The sequence below is a fragment of the Rutilus rutilus genome (assembly GCF_951802725.1).
Source record: "Rutilus rutilus genome assembly, chromosome: 18".
NCBI lineage: Eukaryota > Metazoa > Chordata > Actinopteri > Cypriniformes > Leuciscidae > Rutilus > Rutilus rutilus.
In genome coordinates, this window is record NC_140231.1 from 29588592 (window position 1) to 29607436 (window position 18845).

An 18845-nucleotide genomic window follows, 5' to 3' on the forward strand; every position below is an offset into this window, starting at 1 on the left:
CCACAGCGGCTATATATATATAAATTAACTGAATTAATAACTTTTTTTTAAACAAAAATGAAACCTCACTGAACGAACTTAAGATAGACTGTGACGCTATTTTCTTCTGGAAACAAACTTTTTTGCATGATTTTCCTGTTATCTCTGTAAAGCTGCTTTGAAACAATCTGTATTGTAAAGTGCTAAATAAATAAATGTGACTTGACTTGAAAAACTTGAAGTACTAGTGTGCTGCATACTGCATATACTAATATATATACACACACGTTTACATGAGAATGATGTACTAAAAACAGAAACGTTTTTTGGAAAAGTTACAATGTTGCCAGGCCAGTAGTTGTAAAACAACATTACATGCCTTTAGAGTACAGACTATAAAACGCCTATAGACTATAGACAAAACTTGAGTTTTTGTAGTTTACATTAAGACGATAATGGCCAAAACGCATTAAAAGTTTTCCGTTTTTTTAGTTTAAAGCAGTGTCGTGTAAACGGCAGTACAGTCGTGAGCTATTCCAAACATATTCAGAGCTGATTTAAAGACAACATATAACGACTCAATTTACAGTCTTAGTTTAAGTCCCGAACTTTCTCCATATCTGACATGACTTAAACCATCTGCTAAACATGCTTTGACTTAACTTCATAATAACTTAACATGTCTCACCCGATATCCTACATTATTTTCCTCTGAACTTTCTGTATCACGTTGCTTAATAAACTAAAATATATTTTTAAATATTTGCTTTTCATCAGATAATGAGTTATGAGGAATCCAATAAAACAATAAATATATTATATATTTGCTTTTCATTGGATAATGGATTTTATGGGATAAATATATATATATATATATATATATATATATATATATATATATATATATATATATATATATATATATATATATATATATATATATATATATATATATATATATATATATATATATATATATATATATGAAGAGTTCAGATGCAAAAGCCTCTAAGTGCCATCTGAAATTTTCTTCTAGAATGATCATTTTTATAAAGATTGTATATTTAAGGTCAGTAATTTCATTTAAATGACAATTAATAGGTAATTTGCATTGCCATTTAAGTGAAATTATTGAACTTAAATATGCAAGCTTTATAAAAATGATCATTCTAGAAGAAAATTTCAGATGGCTCTTAGAGGCTTTTGCATCTGAACTCTTCATATATATATATATATATATATATATATATAAAAAAAAAAAAAAAATATATATATATATATATATAAAAAATATTTATTTTTAAAGAATTCACTTATTTTAAATTTTTGCTTTTCAATGGATGTTTTATGTGGAATCAAATATAGATTTTAAATAATTAATACTATTTAAAATGTTTGCTTTTCATCAGATTAACTCTTGTCTTACATTATTTCCCTCTGAATTTTGTTTCATGTCACATCACAGACGTTAAATGTATTGCAAAAGCAAGGTCCTTCATGTTGTCTTTAACTCTAGATCATTTTACAGCCACTGATGTACACAAACTATAACAACTATAGAATGTATTAATGTCCATTTTGTGATGAGTTCCCCACGCTCACATGGTTGTGCTCACCGGTAGGGCAAGGCGGTCCTTATTTTAAATACAGTTGATGTTCAGTTGTGTGTGTGTGTGTGTGTTTTAGTACGCAGGTTTGTAGAGCAGTTGTCCGTTGAAGAGTCTGCGCTGGATCTCTTTCCACAACAGACTGCGTTCTCTTTTCGAACCCTTCATGAAGCCGCGGTTCTCCTGCGCTCGCCGCGACAGGTACGGGATGACCTCGTTCACGGGGCCGTAGGGAACATACTTGTATACCGGGAATCCTGCCTGACCTGTTCGCAAAAACACACACCGGAAAACTTCATCAGCACATTTCATTCTATTATCAGCATCAATATTAAAGGTGACATGTATAATGTTTTTTTACATTTTCAACATGTGTAATGTTGTGGTTTGAGCATGAAAAAGATCTGCAAAGTTCCCAAGCACAAAGTCCCTCCAGCGGGAGTTATTCTCTATATCAGTGTCACTGTTTCTGAACTCCCTGAAACGTCTCCATTGTAGTCTTGAGTTTCTTCCGGGAACAAACACGTCACAATATTCCTCATTTAAATAATTCCCGCCCAATGGCATACGCAGAATAAAGGGGCGGGGCCTGGTTGAGTTAGTAAGTAGTGTCAGAGCGCGTCTACGGAGAGCCTGGCCACTCCCTATTAAGTCCTATTGTACCGAATTTTGGTTGTAGTTCCACCAGAGTTCCACTGGGGGCGATCGCCCATGAGTGCAAAATGAATGGGAGTCTATGGGGCTAGACGGCTAAATGTGTCTCTTTCACCCGATTGCCGTTGAGAAATCTCAGATTTGATTGTACATTTACATTTTACATTTAGTCATTTAGCAGACGCTTTTATCCAAAGCGACTTACAAATTAGGACTAAAATTAAGCGAGTCATCATGAAGAGGCAAAAAACTACAACAACGCAAGAAGTGCTCAAAATACGAAGTTCAGGCATTATTCAGAGTAGCATAAGCACGATAAGTGAGGTTTTTAAGTGATTTTTTTTTTTTTTTTTTTTTATGAAGGTAAGTGCTCACGGAAGAGATGGGTTTTCAGCTGTTTTTTGAATGTTGTCAGTGATTCTGCATTCCGGATGAGGGTGGGGAGAGTGTTCCACCAGCATGGAACTGTGAATGAGAATGTTCTGGAGAGTGATTGTAGGTTAAACATGGGTTATAGGTCGAAAGTTGAATGAACGAGTACTTATGTCCTTTCGATTTCTTACAGGTTGAGTTGTTGTTGCCCATAACACGCTAGCATTCTGCTAATGAACGCTGATCGGTCAGTGAAGGACTGATTACGACCAGAGATACCGCTTGATGGCATCCGAAGCAGGACCAGAAACAAACAAAACAAACTCGTCTAGCACGTGTGTTTACCTGTGTCAGCTGTGTTGTCGATGCCTCGAGAGAAAAGAAAGTGCAGAGCGCGAAAGCACCAAAGTGACTGAAGGATTGCCGTAAAGCAGTATATCTGGTCTACGATGTGTATGACGTCATTGACATTTTAAAAGACTTTTTAAAGCAAATAAGTGACTCTAAAAAATCTAACACCCAGCAATGTGTAATTTCTTTGCATCTCCTTTCGAATACAACATTCAAATTACTAGACAAAAAATTATATCCTGAGAAAAGTGGATTTTGAGGGGTATAGAGCCATAGACCTCCATTCATTCTGCACTCATCCAGCTGACCAATCAGAGCACAGTACGCTTTTTAGAAGGAGGGGCTTCATAGAGTCAGGAACTAAACAGTGTTACTGACAGACTGAGACGAGAGGAGCTGCAACAGTGTAAAAGTGTTTTTTGAACATTTAAGCGTGAAAACCTAGTCTAGTAGAGCCCAAAAACTAAATCTAATATTAAAGAGGACCTGTTATGCTCTTTTACAAAGTCTTGATGTCAACATCTGTTCCTTCCCACACACTCACCCAACGGGAAGCTGATCTGGTCGCACATTCCCAGCAGCTGTCCAAAGTAAACCTTATTCTCAGTGGGAGAGAGACTCATCTCGTTCATTCTGTACAGAAAAACACACACGTACGCCCAGCATTAGCCACAGATACTGAGCTGAATGTATTTCATGCATCTCTTCTTGGCTCTAGACTCACTTCTCCAGTGTGAATTTGACCGTATCCTCGTTGTGAGACGCCACCATGACGTTGGCCATCCTGTTGAGATTAATCTCCTCCAGAATGTACTCCAGACACCTTACAGAGAGAGATAATGGTTCATAAAAGCTTCTAGGGCTCGATCAATGACAGCGACAGAAGAATAAAAGAAATTAATCCTGAAATATTTGCTTCTGTTTGTAGCAACAAGTCAGAACATTCCCGTCACAATGTGCGTGCAAATATTGACAGTTATGACGCACATGTAGCGTGACATTGATGGGCAAAACAAGTTCAGCTCGGGTAAGCAGGTGTGTTTGGTGTGGAATAAAGTATTCATTTGAGATGAGACGGCGAAACTAAATTAAATGGTACATTGTGTTTTCAATATACATTTAAACAATATATTTTTTATATATCCCCGGGACCACAATGGAAATAAGCCCTAGGGCTTTATTGTGTTATCCTGACTTTGTCTTGTTTCTTTTTAATGTATGATGCAAAGCTGTATCGTATTTTAAACAAAAGGGTCAAATAAAAATCAATCAATCAAGCATTTGTTTGATTTTGATCCAATAATCGGTTATGTGAAATAAAATAAAATATATACGTTTAAACAATTAAAATATTGTTTAAATGTTTGCTTTTCTTAAGATAATGGGTTATGTGAAATCAAACAAAATTAATTAAATGTTCTAAAAAAAATCTTTTTTTTTCTTTTTTTTAATCATTTTAAATTTCAAAATTTATTTTAATTTTAAAACATTTTAAATAAATTTGTTTAAATATACATAAAATCTTTTATGTAAAATAAATAGTTTATTTTATTCCACATAAACCATTATCCAATGAAAAGCAAGTATTCAAAAATATATTACCTTTTTTAAATATAATATATTTGATTTTCATCAGATAAAAGGTTATGTGGAATAAAATAAAATATTTAAAGAATTAATATATAATTAAATGCTTGTTTTTGGATCACATAATGGGTTTTGTGGAATAAAATTACTTAAAGAATTAATTGTTTTTTTGTTTTAAATATGTGCCTTCCCCCACCACCCCCAAAACAATGGTTTCATCTTTCTCACATTATATTTAAGGTAGTGACATTATAAAAGTCCTTTTCACCACATGGTTTAAATAGAAGCACATTTCTTTTACAGTGTTTATCAGTATTTCATCATTGTACTATACAGTATACTATATTACTATGTTATATAACTATATTGCTCTAATAAAGCTCAATATTTCTACAAGTTAACAAAAATCCACAGCAATCAAAGTATGAAAATACTGCTTGTAAATTATATGGTGGGTGTGATGATATGTTTTATCAATGCTTTTTTCATTTAAAATATGCGTTTTGACTGCAAGGCACGTACTTGTGGTACATCCTGTTGGTGGTCTCATAGTCGGGGTTGATGGGGTCTTCATAGCCGATCTCTGCCGCCCGAGATCTCTCCTGACTCATGTACGCTCCTCTGACCAGCTTAGCGCCGAAGTACCAGCCCTCCCGACGCGACAGCTCCACATCCACAGACACATTATCATACGCTTCCTACAAGCACAGGTGTTTATTTTATTGACATTGTCATGGGATTTATCACACACATAAACAGAATTATTGCAATAAAACCATTAGAAAGTTGTAGGTAAGGTCATTTACCACTATAATACGATATCATGCTGACTCATTCTGGGGCTGCGGGACTTTTTGAGATAAAGTAACATAAAAGCCTAAATCACAAATTATAAAGAAGAAAAGAAAAAAATTCTAGTGATGCTTTCCGAGAGCCTACTCTGCTCTGATGGTCAGACAGCCCAATCTACTCTGCTCTTTTGTTTTATTTTTGGGTTAACAACCTTATTTTAAAGGGGTGGTTGAGTATGATTTCACTTTTCTAACCTTAGTCAGCACGTAATGTTGCTGTTTGAGCATAAACAACATCTGCAAAGTTACAATGCTCAAAGTTCAAAGCAAAGAGAGATATTTGCTTTTAAAGAAATCGTTTTTTAAGGACTACAACAAACGGCTGGTTGGGACTACACAACATTCCTCCAGGGTTAGTGACATCACCAACCCTAACATTTACATAAACCCCGCCCCCGGGAACACGCAGTCCATGTTGAGAAGAGGAAGAGTTGTTGTAATCGAGCACATTTGTGAGTCAGCTCAAACTGTAGTATCCGTCTTTTCACATGCAATAGAAAGCCACTCTGTGTGCATCTCACAACAGTTCCTATACGAGCGATTTATAGATTATTATGACAGAATATGCTAATTGAAGATGGTTAACTCCACATCAGCAACATAAATTCATCAACTAACCATTCAGAGACGTCCTGTTGCATTCTACGTGTTGTCGCTTCTTCTTGAGTCTCTCCATCTTTGTCTGACTCCGTTTTAGCATTAAAGGCAGAACAGTTTCTGTCATTTTAGTGTGTGTCTACGTGAGCTGCTAACACACAAGCTCTTGAAACCCCGCCCTCTGTGCCGGGAACAGCAGCTCATTTGCATTTAAAGGGCCAGACACAAAACGGTGCGTTTTTGCTAACCCTCAAAAAGTGATAACTTTAACATGCTATATAAAAATATCTGTGGGGTATTTTGAGCTATAACCTCACACACACACACACTATGTGGACATCAGAGATTTATTTGACATCTTGTGAAAAGGGCATTTTACCACCCCTTTAATGACGCGACTTATATATTGCTATTAACGCATGCAAAATGAAGCATACTCGCACACAAACACGTGCGAAAAACAAATAATTTCTAGCATTGCTAGTCTGACATTTTGCAGCGTCACTAAAATGCAGTCAAAGAAAACCAAAAAAGTTACATGGTTCAGTTTAAACTGACTGTTGTACAGCATTAAAAGGAAAACATATCTATGTTTTTCTTCTCAGCAACGCAATTTTGCTGCAGTGCGACAAACTCGGGTGTGAGTTATTGTAAATATGGTAATCCTTTAATCATCCACATTATGGCACGATAAATGAGAAGTCTGGGTGTGGCAAAGATCGGCAGCTGATTTTGAGGGTGTGGACGTGTGTGTGTGTTTAGCTTGAATTGGAATGTGTGTGTGTGTTTCAGCGACTCACTTTGAGGTAGCACTGGTAGGTGTTGAAGATGTTGGGTTTTTCTCTGTTGAAGATCCTTTGCATCTCCAGGGTCAGTCTGCTGATGGCCGGCTGGAAATACGTCTGTTCTGCGTCCACCATCAGCCTCACGCCGTTCTCCACAGCGTGCTGGAACACACACACACACACACACACACACACACATTCAGTTAATCAGCTGTAACAGTGCACTTCAGTAAGCACAGTTACATAACCATCACGCCTGCAGGAGACCTTCATTTCCACCACAATCCTGCTGTCATGGTCAACAACAGACTATTAAGACAGGAACAAACTAAACACTTCTCAGACTGAAAACAGCTGAATAAGCAAGAAGAAGAAAAAACTAACTGTTAAAGTCAGATGAAAAAACATAATATAAAATGCATGCAAGAACAAATAATAAAAATATTATCAAGTATATACTGTACAGTATAAAATGTAAAACAAAGTTTACATTTATTTGTATTATTTGATTTTTAAAATATAATTGAACAATAACATAAATGTACATTGTTACTTTTAAATTTTATATATTTTATAACAAACTGTCATTATATATTTATATATACAGCATTTTATACTAACAGTACAATATTTATATACATACACTGTGTATATATGTACACAAAACATTTTACAATTTGTATTTTTTTGAATGGTTATTACATCGTATACACAGTATATATATATATATATATATATATAAATGTTTTTTTGGCCAATCAAAACCATAATAATCTTTGCTGAAAGTACTCATATAAATGTGGTCTATTAATTGAATTATTTAGTTTCAGTTTAAGAATTCACAAGCTGAAACGCTGTAGATAAATGACTTCAGCATTTGCAAAGATAAAAACGCTTTCATCTATCTCACAAATCTTTTATTTAACAGCCTCAGCGTCAGTCTTAATAGAGATTAAGACTGGAACATTTTGTATTTGATTTATTCTAACTCTTCCTTGAGTTTGACATTGTATTTTTAAAAACATTTCCCTCTATAATGCTTTTTGGTCTGCTTATCTCACAGAAGATAAAGACTAAGTCTTGTGACAACGAGGGCTGTAAAGAATATTTAGAACATTGTTAAAATGTCCAGAACAGACGTTTCTATAGTCTCCCAAGCGATAAGAAGTTAAGGCAAGTCGACGAGAAGGTTTTTGTCAGTTTTATCGTCCACCTGACTACATTCTTGTGTCGTTTAACATGTACGGTCAAGGTCAACCGAGTGATACTTTTCCACCAGAATCATTTCTACTTATCTATTTATCAAAGTCTCCTTGGTCAAAAAGCAGATGTGCAAACACAAACCACAGGGAAAATGAGACGCATCTGCGTCAGAGTAAGAAATGTGTTTGGTTAATGTCCGATCAGGGTCAGGTCACTCTGAGAGAGTAATGTCAAACATCAAATGCACACAGACACACTGAGTGTAAAAATCAAGCGCCACCGCCTGATTTCTGTCGTAACATTTATGCAGACTTTAGATGTGCCAATCGCCATCAACCAGTCCAAGACATCTAAGACCATTTACCTAAACAGCATCTACAGAGTAACTGTTTGAAGTTTTGGTGATAATACCTTGGCTAGGACGTCCATTCTCTGCAGCATCCTCTTCATCTGTTTCTCCTCTTCATCAGTGAATTTGCTCAACAGAGGCTCCAGGTGACCACTCTTTGGAAATACACAGAGTTCGTATGAGCGGAGTAGCGTTTGTGTGCTTTAGACACATGTTTTGTGTGTGCCTGTGTGTGTTACCTCCATGTTAGGAACCACAAGCAGGTTGGAGATTTTAGTTCTGTCATTGATGAGACTGTTCCAGTCCAACAGATCAATGGTTCTACAAGAACAAAAGAAACATGGTCAAACACACAAACAGAGACACACACACACACACATTCTTGTACATCTATCTTTATGAGGACTTTCATTGACACAATGCAATCTCTAGCCGCTTACCCTAACCTTACCCATCACAACTAAGTGCCTAACCCGAACCCTTACCCTAAACCTCCCCTTAACCTAATTATAACCTTATCCCTAAAACCAAGTCTTGACCCTCAAACAGGCCTTTAAAGGCTCTCAGAAAGCGAGGGCCAGTCAAAATGTCCTCACTTTACTCTCTTTGTCCTCACTCCAATGGTATAAAACTCAAACTGGTCCTCACAAAGATAGTTGTACAGGTACACAGAGACACACACACACACACACACTTGTGTGTACTTCAGGGACCGGGGGAAATCAGTTTAAGTGACAGATGAAGAATTTTACCCTGATGAACCCAGTTTCTCTCCAGTAAACCAGTTTTCAACATCTGATTTAGCACCTACTCCCAGTTTGATCAAACTGTCCTGCAGATAAACAAAATAATAAAAAAAGACAAAGAAAGATATATGTAAATGTGTACATTTTTAAATGAATGTACAGTTTAAAAGTTAAAGATTTTTATGTTTTTGAAAGAAGTGTCCTTGCTCACCAAGGCTGCATTTATTTGATCAAAAATACAGGAAAAAGATTGAGAAATATTACAATTCAAAATAACAGTTTTTTTGTATCTGAATATATTCTCAAATGTAATTTATTCCTGTGATGTGATGTGAAAGATGAATTTTCAGCATCATTACTCCAGTCTTCTAATATGCTGATCGGCTTATTACGATTTTTATCTTATTATTATCAATGTTGGAAACCGTTGTGCTGCGCATTATTTTTGTGGAAACGGTGAAACATTTTATTTTCAGGATTATTCAGAATAGAATTAAAATTTTATTTTAGTATATTAAAATTACACTTTTTTAATAAACACATGAATAATTGTACACATTAGTCATAATAAATTGTAAATAGTTTTAAACACAACATCAAAAAATCTAAATAGACCCCCCTAAATAAAATGTCCCTGGTCGTTTTTCTAAAACACAAATTTCATTTTCAAACTAACATTATTTCCTGCTGAATTATATTTTTCACTTTAAAATGTCATATTACAAATTATAATAGCATTGCAATGTTGTCTTTAAATTTGTGAAAGCAAACAATTAGTTTGCACACTAAATTAGTTTAACATTCCAAAAACCTGTAAATAATCTACTTTTCATACGCATTATAAACTGCCCAGTTATAAACCATTATAGACTTTGAGTGCAAAACACAAACCTGCAGTTGTTGAAGTTCTAGCTTCTGCTCGAGTATTGCCATGCCGTCTTTCCCCTGATGGGCGGCCAACAGGTTGAAGAACCTCCTCCACTTCACCAGCACCTCAGAGAACTGAAGCTTTAAGACAGAACCAATCAGGATCAATCACACAGATATCAGCTTATTTGTAAGAAATTTGAAAGAGTTAAAGAAAGAGCATTACCAGGAACTGCGGCCGGCCCAGTGCGGTCATCTTAATGGCCGAGAATCCATCGACCGAGCTTCCGGCTGAAATACACAGACATCAACACCAATACGTCAATGAACATAGCCTGATATTAAAGTGCCCCTATTGTACTATTTTAAAGATTCCTAATTTTGTTTAAGGGGTCGGATGCCCATTTTCCACAAGTTGGTATGATTCTTTAGGGTGTTCATGTAAAGTTTGTAATATACTTTGGTTAAAATTCCTCAATGGTTGTGTAAAACAACACCCTTTTTACCTCCTTAAAAACAGCTTTGTTCACAGTGACCTATTTCGGTGCATGTCTCTTTAAATGATAATGAGCAACTGCTCACCCCACCCCTCTCTTCCATGGGGGGTGTTGAATGGCTGAGGGCAGAAATATGTTAATACGGGGCAGTCCGTCAGTGGTCGTGGGCGGAGCATGAGCATTATGACATCATAGTGCTCAGAAAATCCAAACGGCCTGATTATTGAGAGTGTTTAGGGCTCCTAAAATAGGTTTACATGCATCTAAGGTAAAAAACACTTTAATTTTCTCATAATTTACATTGCAGCATCACCTCATTTTTCACAGTGTCTGAAACGGTTGGATAAAGGATTCGGTCTTCCTGAGAGCCTTCTCTGCTCTGATTGGTCAAATGACCCAGTCTGTTGTGATTGGTCTACTCTGCTCTGATTAGTCAGATGGTCCAATACTCTGCTCTGATTGGTCAGATGCCCCAGTCGGTTGTGATTGGTCTACCACTTACAGTGAGTCTTGGAAACGATACGGCTATTACCATTATTAGCTTAATCTGGATTTCAGCATCGATTTTACCATATGAATTTGAGCCTTCATCCTTTTGCAAAGTGTATTTGCTCCGGCAGTGCAGAACACACAGCATCTTTTCAACATGTCGACAACACAAACCTAACTCTTTCAGGCTTCATCAGCTACAACTGCAGTGTTTAAGGGTCAAAGCAGGGTGGAATTATGCAGATTTGTTACAGGAAGTAAGACTGGAATCACTGACAATTCGCTTTAGGCCGCTCAGAAACTTTGCAGACCTTTTATATTTATAAACAGCTAAATTACACACTACATGAAAGGTAATATCCAAAATTCAGAATAAGCAAAACAGGGGCACAGAAGACAAAGTAATATTCCTCTCACCAGAAGCTTTAATGCAGTTGATGAATGTCTCCATGTGATGGTCACACTTGGCTTCATCTGCGTAGAAATATGTACGAGCGCTGATCACTCCTCCACGCCGATCTCCAAACTGCCGATGAGCTTTGTACTTTTTCTCACGATGATCCATACCTGAATATGGATTTGAAAAATTAGTCAATTTTCGAGATGCTGGTTTGGAAACATCCCTCCGTTTTAACCATAACTTTCCCTAAGTGTCGCATTATGTTGCAAAAAGCTGTCGGAAAATCATTATGATGCTGAAATTAAATAACGGTTTCCTCACAGAATGCACACAATGAAAATGTTTACTTCCATAAATTATGTCTTTTTTGTGCATCACATAATTTAAAAAGATAATAGAACCAGTTTTGATTTCATGTTGAAATTACTAGGAATGTCATGCACATTTAGAATAAAAAAAGGATTATAATTAATGCTGAACAGCTTGATGCAGCATGATGGCTGTGGCCAAAACCTTGCACTGCATAATGTTTTTTAGTATCTTACAGAGGAAAGGTTTTCATCTGAGATACAGAATACCCCACAGACTTAAAAAACATGAGCATGCAAAGATAATTTCAGCCCCTTCACCAGGAGAGCCCACAGTTAAACCAGCTTCAACCAGTCTCAACGAGTGAAACAACTAGAGCCCATAACACGCATTCAGCAGTCTATTTCAGCCTCGATGACTGCCAACACAGCATGCTCGCTGAGGTGAAGTGCTGTTCGCCTGTCACATTACTAACGTTACTTAAAAACCCAGCCAGATGAAACCCAACAAACTGCCAACACCCTTCCAGCATCAACGCTAAAGCCCTGAAATAAAATGGAAAACACTGTACACGTATGGTCCTGAGGTAAGCATGCACTGGTGTTCACTGAAAATACAACAAAACAATTGTTCACTAAAGCAATAAGCCCCTTGAGGCCGTGATTTACAGTGAATTTAGAATAACATCAGCAGATTTATAAAAAAAAAAAAAAAAAAAATCTAATAAAATGCATACAAATATATTAAAGGGGCCCTATTATGCCCTTTTATGAAGTATTGATTTTGTTTTTGAGGTGTACTAGAATATGTTTTAATGCTTGATAGTTCAAAAAGCACTTTATTTTTCACATATTTGATATTATTACAGCACCTCTATCCCCAATCTGGCTCAAACACGCCAATTTCGATGAAGCCCCTCCTTCCAAAATACGAAATGTGCTGTGATTGGTTAGCAGGCCCAGTGTGTCACGATTGGCCTCGCGTAGCACGTGTTCGGGAAATGTCCCGCCCCTCCATAACTGCAAGTCTTCTCTAGTGTATATATGAATAAGGATACTAGCGCCAATTTCAAACCAATTCGAGCCCGATTCAGACCCTGACAATGTTGCCGAAACAAGAGGACAGTGCAGAACGGATTTCATGCACAGGCTTAGCAAGCACAAATTTCACAGGACGTTTCAAAAAAGTGGTGTTTTTTTGTTGTAATTTTGTCTTATAAAAGCGAGAGCTTACAAAAGCAACTGAAAACAAGCTGTTCTCCATAAATGTGCAGCGCACAGATAAACATTGGGGTTATAATTTTCAGGAACAGTGTTTAAAGTAAGTTTTTAACCACTCTTAAGTTCGTCAAGGGTCAAACAAATGAGTTTTGGAAATGTTGTGGAAAAGACAGTGTCTCTTTGACATATCGACAACACTAGGTCTCGTCCCCTTTTTTGCTTATTCCGTAGGCGGGGATTATTTAAATGAGTACCATTGTGACGTCATAAGAGTCGTTGTAGTCCAAACGAGCCATTCGTTGTAGTTCTTGAAAAGTGGATTCTTTTAAATAAAATATCTTTTGAGCGTTGTAACCTTGCAGATCTTTTTTATGCTCAAACAGCAACATTACACAGTAACTAAAGTTGAAAAAGTGGAAAAGGCTATTTGATTAAAAATCAAATAAAAACTAAATAAAATAAGACAAAGTAAAATAAAATAACAGCACAACACTATATAATAAACAAAAAACAAGACCAAATAAAACAAAACAAAAAATAAAACAAAAGACAAAGTAAAACAAAACAGCACATCACAAAATGAAAACAAGACAACAAAAGCAAGACAAAATAAGACAAAGTAAAAAACAACAACAGCACAACACAAAATAAAAACAAAACAAAAAAATAAGCAAGACAAAAAATAAATAAATAAAAATAAATAAAACAAAAGTAAAATAAACCAACACAAAAAACAAGACAAAATAAAATAAGCAACAACAAAAGTAAATAAAATGTGGTAAAATAAAATAACAATATATAATCCTAGTAATATTTAGTAACACTGTACCGTACTGAACCGACTCGGGGATGAATTTTACATTTATCATGATAGCATATGCCAGGTTTATTTCAAATCACAGCGATAAAACAATGTATAGTTTTATGTTTTCATTTAGTTCAAATATTTTTAATGAAGTCAATTTATTGTACTTACCATGACTCTCTTTCTCAGCCTCAGAAACACAGGAACTGAAAAACAAGGCAAAAAGCATGTTTAAGTGCAAAGTTGTGTTTTATGAACGCTAGTTGAGGTTTCTGCAAACAGGTCACCTCTAAACCAGGACATTTTACATCTGAACTCCAGTCAGCTCTATTGGAAGAGGTGATAAATTCACTTGGGACCGTTAAATGATGCAGAACACACCGAACACTCTGGCAGAGACACAAACGCCTGATTCACAAACGCTGGTCCACTTGGGATTTCAGTCACATGCGTCATACGCTTTGCAACACAAGTCTCAGTCAACAGACAGTCAGAGTTCAATCAATAAAGAATCCATTTCAGATACATTTAGAAATGTAGCTCTCTGGCTGTGAGGGAAATGAAAACGCAAATTATTTTAATGCTCAAAAAATGGAGATGATGGACTTTTTAATACACAGACGAATCTTTCTAGCAGGTGCAATAGGCAGTTAGGTAACACTTTATTTTGATGGTCCCTGTTGACTATAAGTAACTTTGCAACTATATGTCAACTAACTTTCATTGGAGTATAAGTAGACTGTCTGCTTAATATCTGCAAACACTTTATTCAGATGGTCCTCCAACAGACAGTCTACTGACTATAAGTAATTTTGCAACTATATGTCAACTTAATCTAACCCTACCAGTCTATTAATACTTAACTAACACTCTAATGAGAGTTAGTAGACATGTAGGTGCAACGCTACTTATAGTCAACAGAATGTGTTAAAGGGACCATCAAAATAAAGTGAAACCGGTAGTTATTATTAAAAACATCTGTTAATTAAAATAAAGCTGAAATAAAATAAAATACAAATGTAAGTTGAAATAATATAGTTGAAAAACTTTAAAAAAATAAATAAATAAAAAAAATTGCCCTGGAAAATAAAAAACTAAAACTGGAATAAAAAAAGAAATTAAACCTAAATAGCAACATTTACAAAAAATAAAAAAAAATGTTTTCAAAACATAAAAAAAAAAGAAAAGACAAAAGCACATTACGAAATTACAAAAAAAATTAAGCAAAAAAATTAACATAAAAATATATATATATAATAAAACTAAAATAAAAACCTATATTAAGGCTATTAACTAAAATGAAAAATGTTCATTACTTTAAATAATGTTAACAGAAATAAAAGAAAATATAAAAAAAACTAGCCGCCAAGGAAACATTTCTCATTTACATTTAGTTTAACTTACTTGAACTAGAATACCTAAAACAGAAATAAAATATTATTAAATAAAACTTTATAGACATATTTACATAGAAATAATATAATATATGTTAATATATGAAAATAAAATATAAATAAATTTTATATATATATATATATATATATATATATATATATATATATATATATATATATATATATAAATAATCTCATGATTGTCATGTCATATACCATCTCAATAAATAAATCACCTGATTTACGGAACCATTCATGTCCGAATAACAGTAACGGAGACTCTTAACTCAAGCATGAGTAACATAGTAGTGTGTCATTGTTTACAACAGATGGAAATTATACCCTAAAGCAATTTAATTTTATTGCACTGAAGTTGAGTGCATGTTGTAACTGGTTTTATTGGAGTATTTTTGTCTTGTTTGGGAAATCACTGGCAGTAAAATGTCTAGTTCTCAGTATCCCAATAATTTCATATTACAGAGAACTGTATCTATATCTTTGATAACCATGTTTTTGAATATGGTATTATTTGCAATAGATGTAATTCCATTTATTGCTTTGCGATTCTTCCGGTCAATCCTATTCACACGTTAGTCACATGAACAACGGCTCAGCGTTCCTAAAAATCATTTAAAAAACTTTTCAGCACAAGTTTCATGTTAAGCTGATTCCTGAAAGCTTTTGCGTCTGTTCTGAACCTTTTGTGTTCCTCGTGCTACTTAAATACTAGATCTCGTCTAACCCAAAACACCTTACATAACCTATGCAGTGTGTGTGTGTGTGTGTGTGTGTATGGTTACTCTTTTTCCACCGAACGAAATGTGAGCACTTTCCCACGGGACTGGGTTGAAACAAGCCTCCCTTTTGTGTTATAGAAACTTGTGAGCCTTGACTGATTCTGAAAGGGATATATTAAACTGGCAGCTCAAAACGTAGTCCTGAATAAACCACTGGCCTCATTTAAAAAGTGATTTTTATACTATGTGCGCCACACCTTCAAATGTCAAATGACCGTGACTGGCTCTGAGTTTCTCAATACGCTGGCCTGAGTTTCCAGGCTCAACCTCATGTGACTGCATTCCTCAAGAGGAGGAGGAAAAAACACCTCCCTTTATGAGCCAATCAGGCGGTGGGCCATGGCTGAAACTGACCAATGGGGAAGAGTGTAATCGGAGACCATTTACACTAGTGCACTGCAGTCAAAGGGGTGACATTGTTTCAAAACATTGTCATGTCATGTCATTCCTGTACATGATTACGCAACTTTATTCAATAAACTGCTGATTTTTTTACCATCACTTCATCTGCTGTTTTCTGCTCTTGGCTTTCTCAGTCAAACTCTCTGGCTTATAGAAGACTGTTTTGGGTATAGGATAAGACTTGCTGTTGACAGGCTTTGCTGGTTTTGGATGCCAGACTAAAATGGATATCTCCTGACATGATCTGGCATCCGGGTTTAGATCTGATATTTCTGACGTGGACTTAAGAGACTCGATCTGATCGAACAGTATAGGATGAAGGAAAGGAAAACAAACTCTTTGGTTGATACTCACTCCATCTCCTTCTTCTCAGCCTCTTCTTGAGTCAGGTCCTCCTCTACGCTGTAGTCCAGAACCGAGCCCACGCCAAACGCCTGGTTCTTCTCAATCAGAGGTTTGATGGAGTTCTGGTCCTCGCCCGCGACGAACTGACCGTAGAACGTCATTTTCATTAGTTTCTCGAAGAGCCGCTGGCCAAAAACCTTTTTACTGAGGTCCATCAGCTGCGGATGGGGAAAAGTGAGGAATATAATAAATAAATAAAACAGACAAGTTGCCTACATTACTTTCTAATATAAATAAATAAAAATGAGAAACATTATAAGAAAAATTATACATATATATTATATATTAATATTACACACACACACATACACACACACACACACACATACACATATATATACATACACACATACATACATACATACATATACATATATATATATATATACATATATATATACACACAAACACATACATATACATATATACATATATATATATATATATATATATATATATATATATACACACACACATACATACATATATATATATATATACATATATATTAGGGATGCACGATATATCAGCCGATATATGTTAAATTTTAATATTATCGTATAATAAGAAAATTTGGCCGATATATTAAAGCCGATAAATAATGGATTATTTCCTTCAGCTGAGACACTTCAGATGTGCACAGTTCAACATGATGGTTTTGAATTGCTTGAAATATGATTGGAATCTCTTCATAAAAGGAAAATATAGCTGAGAGCAACATGTGCAGTGGAACTGTCATATAGGCTACATAAAATTATAATGAGGTCATCATTATAATTGTGCTTGGGACATGCTTTTAATGGTGAGACTTTTGTTTTTTGGTAATCAGCCTCTCAAAAATTATATAAAATTTGGATTTAGATTTAAAGGCCAATATATCGGTTATCAGCTTTCAAATATAAAGAATTATCTGTATCGGACAAAATTTTCAAATCGGTACATCCCTTATATATATATATATATATATATATATATATATATATATATATATATGGTACATATATATATAAGGGATGTACCGATATATATATATATCCATCCATCCATCCATACACACACACACACACACACACACACACACACACAGACCTTCTAAAACGACACATGTCGTTATAAAGTAAAAAATTAATTCATTTATTGTGTGCATTCAAATAATACTCTTCAGGGAGAGAAAAAAAGCAGTCAATGCAACTAAAAGTTTTTCAAAAATCAAAAGTAACTCGCCTCCTTATTTTTGTCGACCAGGAAGTCAAAGGTGCAGAGTTTGAACACCAGCAGGCTTCTGAGCAGCTCCAGTGTGTCTTTGCTCTTATAGGCTTCTTGTGTGTTGTCGAAGTCCACGGAGATCTTCTGGCTGTCGGTGTGCGGTTTCCCGCTGATGAGGTCCACATCGCAGGGCTTCTCCACGACAGTACAGCTCGGGTCCAGCCGGTCTTCCGTCTTCAGCTCTTTGTGCTGCGTGGATGCTGCCGTGGACCGAAGCCTCGAGCCGAACAACTGACCCGGCTTTACTCTGGCCAAAGCGGGGATAACTTTAGAGTAAGACATGTTTGATGAAGGGAGATATGATAGAGGAAAACTTGCAGTGGTATCTATGAGTGGTGCGTGTAACGATGGAGTTTTCTAGATGAATGAGATGGAACCACCCCCGGACGCGAGGGTCATTAAAGCGCGCCCTGAAATATGCAAAGTGTTTTCAGCGCGTTCTGAGTGGCGATTGGCTTATGATCTGTGACGAGAAAAACTGTCTCCCTGCGTCATTACATGTAATGTTAAGTAGCCAGCCTACATGTTCATATCCTCCTGAGACCCAGAAAAAAAAACAAACAGTTTTTTGAATGTAGTTTTTTTTTTCATGTTATCACATTGTTTAGAGCATAAGAAACAAATGGTAAACATTTTTGAAAAATAATTGTTTTATTCATACGTTATGCTATATGTCCTCCGTAGTGGACACCAGGACTAAGTTGTTTAAAAAAAAAAAAAATGACATGAAATTATATGTATAGGCAAAACCAATGGGATTTTTGTTTCAATCACCAATACATTTTGGGGTTTCAGGATTTTTTAACCAAATTTTGCATAAAGATGATTCTCAAAGTATGTTATATAACGGAATGAATTGATACACCATTTTACTTTATGCAATATGTGGGTAAAATGGCCATAAATTAATATT

General features: G+C 35.5%; 1 protein-coding gene across 1 annotated transcript; it reads right to left on the minus strand.

The window, feature by feature from the left end:
* Positions 1-1429: 1429 nt before the first annotated feature.
* prodha (proline dehydrogenase (oxidase) 1a) lies at positions 1430-18296 on the minus strand. Its single transcript, XM_084386375.1, has 14 exons — positions 17891-18296; positions 16616-16824; positions 13840-13874; positions 11352-11501; positions 10175-10239; positions 9973-10089; positions 9088-9167; positions 8575-8656; positions 8398-8490; positions 6799-6945; positions 5073-5248; positions 3688-3786; positions 3508-3596; positions 1430-1852 (listed from the first exon to the last, which is right to left on the minus strand). The coding sequence occupies exons 1-14, from the start codon at positions 18212-18214 to the stop codon at positions 1662-1664; spliced, it is 1857 nt and encodes a 618-aa protein (XP_084242501.1). The 5' UTR covers positions 18215-18296; the 3' UTR covers positions 1430-1661.
* Between the last annotated feature and the right edge of the window lie 549 nt (positions 18297-18845).